At 37.7% G+C, this 12,034-nt stretch overlaps 1 protein-coding gene across 1 annotated transcript in view; it reads left to right on the top strand.

Annotated features, from left to right (window-relative positions):
- Nucleotides 1-3,337: 3,337 nt before the first annotated feature.
- SLC15A5 (solute carrier family 15 member 5) overlaps nucleotides 3,338-12,034 on the top strand; it is a 34,434-nt gene continuing 25,737 nt past the window's right edge. Inside the window, exons 1-3 of the mRNA XM_062616725.1 lie at nucleotides 3,338-3,918; nucleotides 5,674-5,896; nucleotides 10,724-10,893. Of these exons, the coding sequence (XP_062472709.1) occupies nucleotides 3,549-3,918; nucleotides 5,674-5,896; nucleotides 10,724-10,893 (763 nt within the window). The 5' untranslated portion in view covers nucleotides 3,338-3,548. The remainder of the gene's footprint in view (nucleotides 3,919-5,673; nucleotides 5,897-10,723; nucleotides 10,894-12,034) is intronic.

Here is a 12,034-nt window from a genome sequence, read left to right as displayed (position 1 = left end):
CTACGCGTTGTGCTAGATAAATGCAGGCATGAGCAGTACTTGCAGAAAGCAGTGGTAAGCTGCCCTTGCTGAAGGGCATCCTGCAGGGATCAAACTTAGCTTGGTATCTGCTATTTTGTGTTAAATTGAACATTTCTCATATGCATAAGAGAAGTAAATTAAAGTTGTGATTTTGAAAAGCATGAAGTCTAGTCTTAGCCTGTGCTTTTACCACATCTCCTTTTTCTGGCCCTAGCCTTGTAACTCTTCTAATTAGTCACCTGGAGCTGCAGCAAGACATTTAGGGACAGAAGCATTCTTCCAGACTTGTCTTTGCAGCATTTTCTTGCTTTTTCCTTTTCTGCCATCCAGCTTTGAGCTATATTTCTTTACTGTGGCTGCCTGCTCAACCCACCCCCCTGGACCTGCTTTTACAGCATCATGCAGCAAACCCCAGGCATGTTTGCCCCTGTTTGGCAAACACCCAGAGCTGTTTTGCTCTGCCTTTCTTCTGACTTTAAAACTGCAGTCCTCAGGTCAGTGGTCACTGAGCCGACTTCTCAACCCATGTAAGTTAATGGAAGTCCTGGTGCTAACTAGAAATATATGACCCATGAAATTTTTTATTTACAGTGTAAAAATTGTGTTGGATTGTCAGTCTTGTCCATGTCAATTATGCTTTTGCCCCAGCTATTTAGCAGGAACCACAGCTGCTGCTATGAAGAAGAGTAACGCCTCTCACATATTCTTTCAAAGAGTAGTAAGAGTAAAAAGAGTAAAACTGAGTTAAATTTACAAAAACATTAGAGAGACTGACCCTTCCAGAACATGACCAGAGGTGTAGAGCCACTACTAGCTTTTAACCAGAGGAACTGGTGTGCTGGACACTCTTCAATTTCAATAAACTACCACCATAATAAAAAACCTGACCACTATCACTTGTCAGAGAATATTAGGAGAAAATTTCTGTTCCAAATGGTCCAATTTAATCGACTTGCCTAATGCAAATTAAGAGTTCCAGCATGTGTAGAAGTAATCTTCTGCCTTGGGTGACAGGGCACCAAATAGCAAGTCATTTGTTAATAGCCAGACCTCTAGTGAGCTCACACTGTCCTGTGATAGCAAGTATTTTTGTGAATCTCTCTTCAAGATCTGACTGTCCCATTTTGAAAGCTATCCTTTAAAGATTTGTTTTCAAAAAATACACAAAGTCCTTACTGGCATTCAGAGGTACTGCCAGAAGGACAGGATTTTGAAATAGCCATTATTTAGTGCAGCTAGTTTGTAGCTGCTTCAGTATATATAAAGCTCTACATATGTTAGTACAAATAATAAAGTTTTTCCTCAGGCATTATGCAATCTTACTACCTTGTGTATTAAGAATAGGGCAAATGAATGCTGGGTGATTAAACTAGAATTCATATAAAACCACATCATGTAACTAGATAGACCACCTAGAATTGCTGCAAAGTGATTAAAAACAAATCAATAAGGATCATATGAAGTTGTATATCCTCTTAGCATTGAGCATGTTAACTCACACACTGATTGTGATCTGTGACTATCATAACCACCACACCCATATTAGTCATCTGGAAAGGCAATTCAAAAGCCCTCCTCCTACTTTCTATGGCATTTGTAAGTCAATTATTCCTTTTCCCTAGCTTGTAACCCAAAATTAGGGTAAATGAAAGCACATGAGGTCTAAGAGATAGCCCTCCCAGCTAGTAACCCTGGTGTCTTTACCTGTTGCCATGATATGATTCACTTTGATTTGAGAGCATCCATGAAAACAGATAAACTTTGCACTCTATTTTGCACCAGACTATTTTACATTGAAATGGCTAGAGGAGCAAGAGCGTATGTATCCTGATGTTTTCTATCTGATGCTAAAATACAGTTGTATTTCCTTAAAAAACACAAATGATCATTTTCCTCATGAACAGTTAGAGATGCTTCAAACAACAGAAGATTTATATGCCTTTTAGTTGAAATACTATTGTCTGTCCTGTTATGATTTGGGATTGGCTTCATTAGGCTTTGATGGAGAAGCTAAATTGAGTTAAAAGTGATTTGTAGTTTGGATTTCTCTGGTTGGTTCATCCAGATGAAAATCTTCTTAGCTGCTGCAGATCAGAAGACAGGAGTAGTTCTTGGCATGCTACAAGTCACAGCCATTTGCATACCCAACTGGCCTTCTCTGAAAACTATTAGTTTTTTGCTGTGCTAGTCTAAAGCAGAATAAAATAAAAAATATCTATTTTAGAATTATTTTGGGAAGTAATCTGTTGCTACTTAGATTTAATTTCAGAGACTATAGGCTTTGTGTTTGAATCACAGTTGCTTTTTTTTTCTTCAGCAGGGGTGGGTGAGGAAGGGATGTAATCTTGGAATCTATCTTTATCCATACTGGTTATACACCATTGTGCATCTGTTTTGCGACGTAGGAGTTCTCACTACTAAATAGATCCAAAGAGGTAGAATTTGAGTAATTATATGGAAATAAACAACAGAGCCTATGCCTCAAAAAATGCTCTCATAAGCACTGAGAGGTCTATTTAAAGAAGCAGATCTGATTTACCACTGCCTTGTAACATGTGTATGCATTTACACTTGTGAAAAATAAATGCAGAATGCTTCTCATTCTTAGTTGGAAGTATTTTGAACAGGTGTTAGTGATCTTAATGAGCTCCACAAAATGGAGGACCTGATCAGGGAAATCAGCAAACTTCTCTGTGGATAAGGTGGCAGGAGCATTATAAAGCACTGTAAGTTGGGTTCTTCCTAATTTTGTTTCAAGCTTGTAATTACTTCTGGTTGATATGAGAGAACACATCATCTGTGCTCTTGACCCTTATGATGCGTTGTAGCTATGGTGCAATATCTGGCTAAAGGAATGGTTCTGGTTTAGATTGCTTTTTTTTTTTTTTCTTGTTAATTTTCTTTTAAAATTTGTTTTTCCAACTTAAATGTAGTAACATTACTTATTTTTATAATTGACTTTATCTGAAATTCAACAAAAATAAGAAATATAATAGTGATTAGATGCTAACCTTAAAAAAATAATAATAAATAAATCCTTCCCTATCTTGCTTGTAGTTTTTCACTTGTTGCCTAATTAAAGTATCAGACTATTATAAGCAAATTATTCCCTTGATCTGTTATTTGAATTTTGCTGAAAATGTTAGCTTTCATGGGTATTTAAACCTTTATCTTTAACATACAGATAAGAGTTGCACATACAGTATTGGTTTCACATAATTTAATAGGTAATGTAACTCTGGGGAAAAATCTTGTTTACCCCCAAATGGACTAATTAAATAAACTGATTGAATTTTTGAGTGTCATTAAACTCAGTGAAATGCTGACAGAGTTCTTATATTTTACTTTTTTTAATACTCTTTGATCCTACAAGTAATGTCACAAAAGTGACAGAGGTCTTAAGAAATTGTAGTAGTGAAGTGTGGAATTCAAAGGGAGAGTCTTACCCGTTTGCTAATTACAGCAGAGGAGAACAGTATACCTGTAACTTAGGCTGCTCTACACAGTTTTACTCAAAAAAGACAAGAATGCTTGATGCAGACAGAAGGGATATGCAAGAGAAGCAACTTTTGAACCACACGGCTGACAAGGAACAGCAACCATTACCTGGAGGAAGCAACCGTGCTGGAAACCTGTCTCAACCTCAGAAGAAACTCCAAGAGGCTATTTGTGTGCTGCTGGTGGAACTGTGTGAAAGATTCACATTCTTTGGCATTGTCTGCAACATGATCCTCTTCTGCACTGTTAAACTTGGCTATCGCAACTACCAGGCAGCTATTGTCAATATGTGCTTTGTAGGCACCTCCATGTTGACGCCAGTCCTGGTTGGGTGGCTTGCCGAGTGCCTTGTCGGGAGGATCAAACTTGTGTGCATCTGCATGTTTCTACACTTCTTAGGTAGGTGACACCCTGGGGACTATTTCATCTTTTAGCAATTCTGTTGCAGAAATGCTTTATTGAGCATTGTGTTTGAAATCTGATAGCTTTCTCCAACCTTGTGGCCATTTGCTCTCACAACTAGTTACTTGTTTTCTCCTCTATGAACTGCAGTGCAGTATTTTCGCCTATGTACTTTTGTGAGGCAGTGCTTTGAATAAGACTGAGGTACATTTGCATGTGTATCTTGCGGATAGTTAGTGCACAAACCTGACTCCTTTAAAGAGGCTTAGCTATTCAGAGCACAAGCACTTAACTCTTAACATTTGTCCCCTTTACCAAGTATCTAAGGTTATTAGTGGTTGGTGCAAATGCAAGGCTTGAGTCAGAGAGATAGTCTTGAGAGTTTGGAAAGTCCTTCCTAGCTGTTAGGAGTAAGATTTTATTGTATGTTAAGGTACATGAAGTTGTGTTTGGACAACTTGGGAAGATGTATTTAAGCACATACCAGTACAAACAGTCTGAAGGACAGAGGGTGTATCCCTATGTCTGTATTGAGAGTCTGCTTTCTGTTAGCACAGTCTGAATCTTTCCTACGTGTTATTTTGGAGATCTTTTACGTAAAAGCTCTGTTCTTTAGTAAGTCTGCTCTGTAGCAATTGGTGCATCTCACAACTGGTGGTTATTCTGTCAACTTCAACCAAGCTAACAGAAATACTTTTTACTCAGACTAGTTGAGCATAAGCAAGTCTGATTTCTGCAATAGCCAGCCATGTTGTTGTTTAGACATGCAACAAAGGAAGGAAAGAATCAGAGCAATTCCTGTAATGTTCTTGAGCTGATTGCCAAACCATTGTGCAAGCAACCTGGAAAAATGATTGCTATCATGTTCCACTGTTTCTCCCATGGGCTTCTGGTTCATAACCTCCTTTTGCCGCTTGTCCCTCCAATGCATATCTTAAAGAAGAAGTTTGGTGACACAAACAGAATTTTATTTCTCTGGGTATTGCTTTAACCAGAATTTTTTTGGGGAGGGAGTTGCACAGTCATAGTCTTGGTCATTCCTAGTGTTGGTGGTGTTGACACATCAATATATTTTGAGATTAGTCTCCAATTACAACTTGGAGAATTTCTAGCTGATTAAGTGTGAAAGAGTTGCTTTGCAGACTAGAGGTGGTAAATGCAGTTCATGGCACTGCTTCTATAGATAAAGTTTCTGAAAATCATCTATTTCCCATGAAGCTGCAGCAAAAAAAAAGAGAAAACTTTCCTCAAAAGTTTAGAGAATTTATTTGTTAAATTATGATTCCCATTTCAATTCTGGGTTTTAAAGAAGATGCAAAAAAGGCTACACATCACCATGGGGTGGGTTGTTTGGTGGGTTGTTTGTTTTTTTTATTTGATCAGTGTTCTGTCAGGTGAAGTTACATGTTTTAACTTGTGCCCCCTGGCATGTGGAGAACTACTGCCCTCAATATGCAGGCAATGGAGAAGGCCAATGAAGGGAGCTAAGTTTCCAGGGTGAGATCTTCAGTTGATCAAAGAACCTGAATACTGAATACCTGAATACAGACATTTCAGAGGAAGATTGCTTTCTTGGAGGCCCTTAGTGGTCTTGCCTGACTGTGTATATTGACATCCAGAATATTGTCAGAATGAAGTCTCTTCCTCTTTGCATTTCTTTATTATGTGTTTTTTATTTATCATCTGTCTTTTCAAAATAACTGCTTTAAAATTGCAATCCGTTTCAAATGACAATTTTCTTTCCAATTCCAGGCACAGCACTATTACCTGTTGTGGCATTCCCCTTTGAAGATGTTTATATTGACAGAAGACATATTCTTCATACACTGACCAAAAGGGAGCAAAAAATAGTATTCTACTTTGCACTACTCATCGCTAGTCTGGGAATAGGAGGCATAAGGGCTATAGTTTGTCCATTAAGTGCATACAGCCTTGAGGACTGTGGACCAAAGGAACTTCTTTCTTTTTTCAACTGGTTGGTAAATTGTTGGCTACATATCTTTGGGGGATCATAGAGCAATGCCTTGAAATTCACTTCTGACTTACAAGGCAGATTTTATAGATGGTGTGTTTCATGTTTGAACTGCAAAACATTTAGATTTGGAAGAATTTCCAAGAACTTCTGTAAAACTTTTCCTATTTTTTTTAGTTTTCCTAGGGCCAATAAATCATTGTGTAGCTTAGCCTCCTACAGAAATCTTCAGACAGAATAAGGATGAACCGATTTTCCCAAATGCTCAAAGACTTGACAGCCTAATTGCTGTTAAAACAACATTTGATTTTCTACCTTTAACCTGGCTATCCCTTTAGGATATTTTGCTGTTACTCCCTAACTGTGTCAAAATTCAATGAGATATTAGAATTTACATCAGAGTAAATTTTTAGCAATGACAGGCAATGGTAGTTGTCTGCTGGTTTGTTGGAACTAGGGATTGCTAGTAGTCTGGAACTGCTAATCTCAGTGGTAGGGATCTGCTGTATTGTTTCAATTCTGTTGCTGTGAAGTTTTGCCACCAGATAAATCACTTCACATTTGTGTTCTGGTTTGAATATTTAAATTTTCTTAAGAAATCTTTGAGGAAAATTTGGTTCTCAAATGGTTCTTAAAATTTAACATTTTTTCATATGAAATATTTCTCTGCTTCAGAGAGGTAATTTTTTATTATATGTTTGCCTATATTTACCACTTCTGTAGCGCTATACAGTGTTGTATACATTCACTTGTACTTTCTGGTCGGACTGTGGAGTGAGTATCAAAGAAGGCAGGGTGAAATAAGCCCTAAATTAACCCCCTTTCTCTCCTTTCCCTGCACATGCATGGTTATTAAAATAATAACTGAGCTCATTTGCATATTAACAATGCAGTGCAGAAGAATCAGTGAAGATCTTGGTAAATCAGTTCTTTCCTCCTTTGGGGATGGCATTCCTGGCTATTCTTTTTCCTCCAATTAAGTTAATATCAAAGAGTTTTGAATTAAGTCCAAACTTCGGTGAATAAAGCAGCTTTACCAAAGGTGGATGAGATTCTTTAGCTCCTTAGAGCAGATTCTGCTTCCTTGACCTGCCCACAAGAGAAGAGAGGAAGGAAAAAAAAGTCCTTCATTTTTACTCTATTCTGAGTTTTAATCCTTAATTAGCAACATCATTTTCATTAAGTAAGAGTCTGGGAGATTAAGACTGGAGAGCAATCAGTTGTTCTGTAAGACAGCTCTGGAGAATTTATTGTACTGTGGTCTTAGCCATTCAGAATTGTGTTTAATCAAACTGACATTTCTCAGTGTTGATTACAAAGGAGATACAATGCGAATAAAATATTCCTTGGGGGAATCCAATGGGTCAGTTCTTGGAACTTTGGAAGTATCAAGAAAGGCACATGTGCAATTAAAAAAAAAAATTTTTAATAATTTTTGTAGTGGCATCCAACGAGGGGCTGTTGGGGGTTTCATTCTTAACATTCTTAATCTTGTTAAAGCATCTCAGAATATAATAACTTTTCTTTTTGGTAGGCTGCTTATCACAGGATTGAATTTTAAAATAATATAAAATGGGGTGGTTGAATGTTCTTGGTGAGTTTGAGTCTATGTTTTTAGACAAGTTCTGTTTACATCAGAATTATAAGAGTAAAGATTGGGTTAAAAGGCCCTGTAATTACCTGTTGTCTAATTGAGTCCTTGAAGAAGGTTGCTTTGCACACCTAAGGCCTGTTTCTAACCCCTTGAATGAACTATGTCTCTGACCTTTTAAATAGACAGAATATACCAATGCTAAGTGAAGAAGGGACTTGGATTCTGCTGGATTGTTTCCTTAAGGATTATTGTTTTTCTAATGTTAAGGTTATGAACAGGTACTATTTTTGCAGTAGGAAAAGTAAATTCTGTCTATGAAAGCAGAGAATGGGAGCAAACAGTACAACCCAGATGAGGAAAGAGAGTTTTCAGTGTTGGCTTATTGATCTGATGTATAAAAAGAAAACCAACAAAATGCAGAGAACATAAGGACCAGTAATATCTTTCTTCTCCCTTCCCTTCTAAATAATCTGTCTTTCCACATACTCCAGTTTCCACTGTTATCCTGGACACACTTTACCTGGACTTTTAAAAATGTGTTTTTATCCCTTTGGGGCTTTTTATTCCCACTTTGTCTTTGCAGTGTACTCTGTGTTTTAGTGATTCTGAAACAATTTATCCTCTTCTACAAAGCTGTGATTTAGCTTGAATACTGGTCCATACATGGAATATCCTGGCCTGAGTTTGTATAAATCAAAATTTAAATTGTGAGAGCTAGGCGTGCTTAAAAAATAAAAGCAAATATTTCAAGTGACAGGAAATCTACTGAGTCTCAAAAATAATCCTAAAAGTGACAAAAGATCAGTTTTAAAATATTTTTAATATATTTTACTTGATCTCAGGTTGTTTCATTCAACAGGTCCATTTCAAGTGTTGCGTTATACAGTATTCAAAATTTTTTACTCAAACCTAAACAATGCTTTATGTCATCACCTCGATGTTACTTCTTGAGATATCATAATGAATACATTTCTATAAAATGTTATAATAAAATTAATAGGGATTTATGGGCATGTCACGATAGTATTTAGGTTTGTATCTGGACTTCATTCTTGAAATGAACCTCTCACATTGGCATTTGTAGGACTTTTCCAACCTAGCTGTTTCTATGATGCAGAGGCCTCAGGATGCTGATCTTCCAGGAAGGAGCTTTTCCCTGCAAAGTTGGACATGATAGTCAGTTTGATTATTTAATTCACCTGTGCCCTACTAGGATCTCTGAGGCACTTTACATAAAGCACATCCAAATACTGCAATATTAAATAGCAGTGGTGTATGAGAGCTAGCAACATGTGTTTCTGATCTGTTTTGTAGGTTCTGATCTGCTGCCATCAGTACAATATGACCAAATCCCCAAATTCTTATGGGTGTATTGCAGTTAGTTTATCTTTCTTCTTTGGTCCATAGGGATTGCTCAAACATGGTGGTGGTTTCTATCCCCATTTCTGTAAGAAGACAGGAGCCATACATTTCAGTACTTTGTTTTATGGCAGTGAAAAGCAAAAGTTCTCTCCTGTACTTAAGGGTTTTCTTTGGAAGTTCCTTCTTCCACTGAAACAATCATAGAGTCATGAAGAGCATCAGGGCTTCAGGTAGCTCAGCCACACTTCTTTAGAAATTTGGAAAACAGACACTTTAACTTCTACCTTTAAAATTGTCTGTTAGGAATTGTTTCAAAACTTTAGCTGAACGGAGGTCAACACACCTATGTACAAAACCCTTTCAACCATAACATCGTCACTTAGTAGCGTAATTCCAAAGTGCCTGGAGGCTGCTTTCAGTGGAGAGGAAAAGTCCATGATTCTGATGAGTATTATCTCCTGAAAATGTAAGTTACTTAAAGGAAACAGTAATTGGTCTGGAAATTCAGACATGTCTTGGTGTGACTTCAGAGAAATGTGTGAAGCAGGAGAGCTCACTGCTGTGCATGTCCTTGCTGTTTCCAAGATTGCTACTGCTGCATGGCTCTTGGCACCACTGACTTTGCCCTGATGGAGTAATCCTTTTTCTTCTGTCGCTTGCCCTGGGTCCTGTGAAGCAAGCAGCATAAGCACGTTCCCATGCCTACTTCTGCACAGCCCTGTCATCTCCCATCCCTTAGCAGGGTGAAAGAGTGTTATCTTTGTAACTGAACAGACCTGAGAAGCATTACCAAGGTCTGTACTTCTGTCATCATAAAAGTTTTTCTCTCTTGGCACTAGCTAGATGTGTTGTAATAGGCAATGTCAGAACATGTGGAAGGAGTATAGCAGTAGTTCAATACTGTAGCTTATGATATGACTATAGTTTGTCTTGGCAATTATGGCAGACCACCTAGAAATACTTTTAATTTAATAAAATGTGGTTGAGGAAGTCTCTTGAGTGTCAAGAGAGACTTGCAATCCCCCTCTCAGGATTTTCATCTCAAAACACTTTGCTGGGATTGCTGATCCAGGGAGCTGGCAATTGTAGCTGATACTTAGCTCCTGCCCTACCCACTCGTTTGGAGTTAAGGAGGGATCAATCTGGAGAGCTTGGGGCTTGGGTTGTTGAGGGTTAGCTGGTCTGTTACAACGTGTTAAAGTTTTTTCTTTTATTGTTGAGAAGGAAATTCTAGATGAATTAGGAGACATAAATACTTGAGTCCAAATAGCATATGTGAGGCAGAAGTTACATCAGACAAGAAAACAAGCTTTGCTTCTCAGTGTACATTCAGCAGTACTTCAGCAGTACATTTTAAGCTGTATATGTATCAGTGTGTATTTCACTTTTAAATGAAACCATTTTTGCTAATCCGTAGCCCCCCCACTACCATAAACTGCACCATGCAAACCCAATAGACATCTTTGAAGCCAACTTGGAAGGTGAAAGTTTATTCAAAGTTAAAATTCTTAACTTAAAGTTTCAAAAGTTAAGTCTGCAAGCCAGTTGAATCTGAAGCAAAAAAATGCAGGTGTTAAATGTGTAAATGGTAAATGTTGATGTATTTCATTAGTCTGAGCTACAAGAATATTTGCAGTACTAGACTGATAATTTGTTCAGCTTTACTGCCTGAATACAGTTACTTAATAATATGCCTCTTGGAGCTGAGACATGCAAGTAAAATTTGATGTTAATTGTTGTGTCAATGTGTTCATGGTACTCACAGTGTCTGTGCTTGCTATACTTACCATGCCTTTAATGTAATGTTTTAATCTTCTGTAAAGGCCTTGTATTACTCATCCTCTCTACTCTTCTCTCTCGTCTGTGTGTACTAGGTTTTATTGGCTGGTTAATTTAAATTCAGCAGTTGTCTTTGTCAGCATTTCTTATATCCAGCAGTCTGTGGCCAGAAACCTTGGTTTTCTTATCCCATTTGTGTCCATGCTTATGGCTATAATCACAATTCACATGGTGCGGGGTGAAATGATTTACAAACCCAAAACAGGTAAGAGGCAAATATATCTTAGGAAATACCTTTAGAGATCAACTTGCATATCTAAACAAGTTTTAGCACAACACTGCTCTGTTGGTTGGAGATACTTGGGTTTAAGCTCTACAGAGTCTGTGTGTAAGAGAACATCCATGCTCTGTGAAGATAGACTTGGATAAGCTGGATAGGCTCACAAAAGTGGAAAACAGTCTGGTAAACTTTTGTATGTTTTCTGTCATGTCAAAGCATTTGCCTATGCAGGAAGAGGAATAATATGCAAACTGCTGGTAGACTTTATTTTGTCATGTGTGGTTCAACCTATGCCCAATGCCAAAGCAGAGTTTGCACCTATGCTAAGGTGCCAAGCATACTGTGTTTTCTCCCTTAGCTGTGTTCCATTGCTTCAGCTGAACTTGCATCTGGGCACCCAAGTAGTGTGGTTAGTCAGCTAAACAGGAATAAGCAATAGTAGCAATGTAGTTTTATAATGCCTTTATCTTGCAGAACATCTGATGCATACCATTATTTTGATCTGCTTGCTTATACATTGAGTTTTTATACATTAGAAAATAACTAGAAACACTGAATAGCTCTAAATAGCTCCTGTGCAGTGTATGTATTTTAAAACGGAAATTCTTGTGAACTCACCAGTTAGTGCCTGAGCTCTCCAAAACTCTTTGCTGCCTGCTACCTGTCTCCATTGACCAAGCATGGGAATGTAAGTGCAGCCTAGGTGACTTGAGTAAGGCTGTAAATACCCAAACCTTGCTATGCTTCTTACAGTAGAAGCCAGAAACTTAATGCAACTTGTTATTTCAGTATTTTTATTATAAATATATCCTTAGCAAAAAAAAAAAAAAAATTAGCAGTGAGGGAATGAACACATAAATCAAGTGCCTGGGAATATCATAGTGATTACATCACTAGAGAGGTTTATTCGAAACAAATAGAGCCAAAGAAATGCATTTCCTCTACAGTGTCCCCAAAACCTCTTGATGATATGCAGCTGAGGTCTGCAAAGACTTAACTTCAAATTAACTAGCTTCTTATGGAGAGAATGGTGGCTGGCTGGCTCGCTGGGACTCACTACAAGTTTTACAACATGAGTAGGTAAAAAGACTTGTTAATATCAGTCCCTGAGCTGGACTATTTCATA

This window comes from Pezoporus occidentalis, unplaced genomic scaffold (genome assembly GCF_034315485.1).
Source record: "Pezoporus occidentalis ecotype Australia unplaced genomic scaffold, CSIRO_AGI_Poc_V1 ctg19, whole genome shotgun sequence".
NCBI classification, from domain to species: domain Eukaryota; kingdom Metazoa; phylum Chordata; class Aves; order Psittaciformes; family Psittacidae; genus Pezoporus; species Pezoporus occidentalis.
This window is presented reverse-complemented; position numbering and strand designations above follow the sequence as displayed.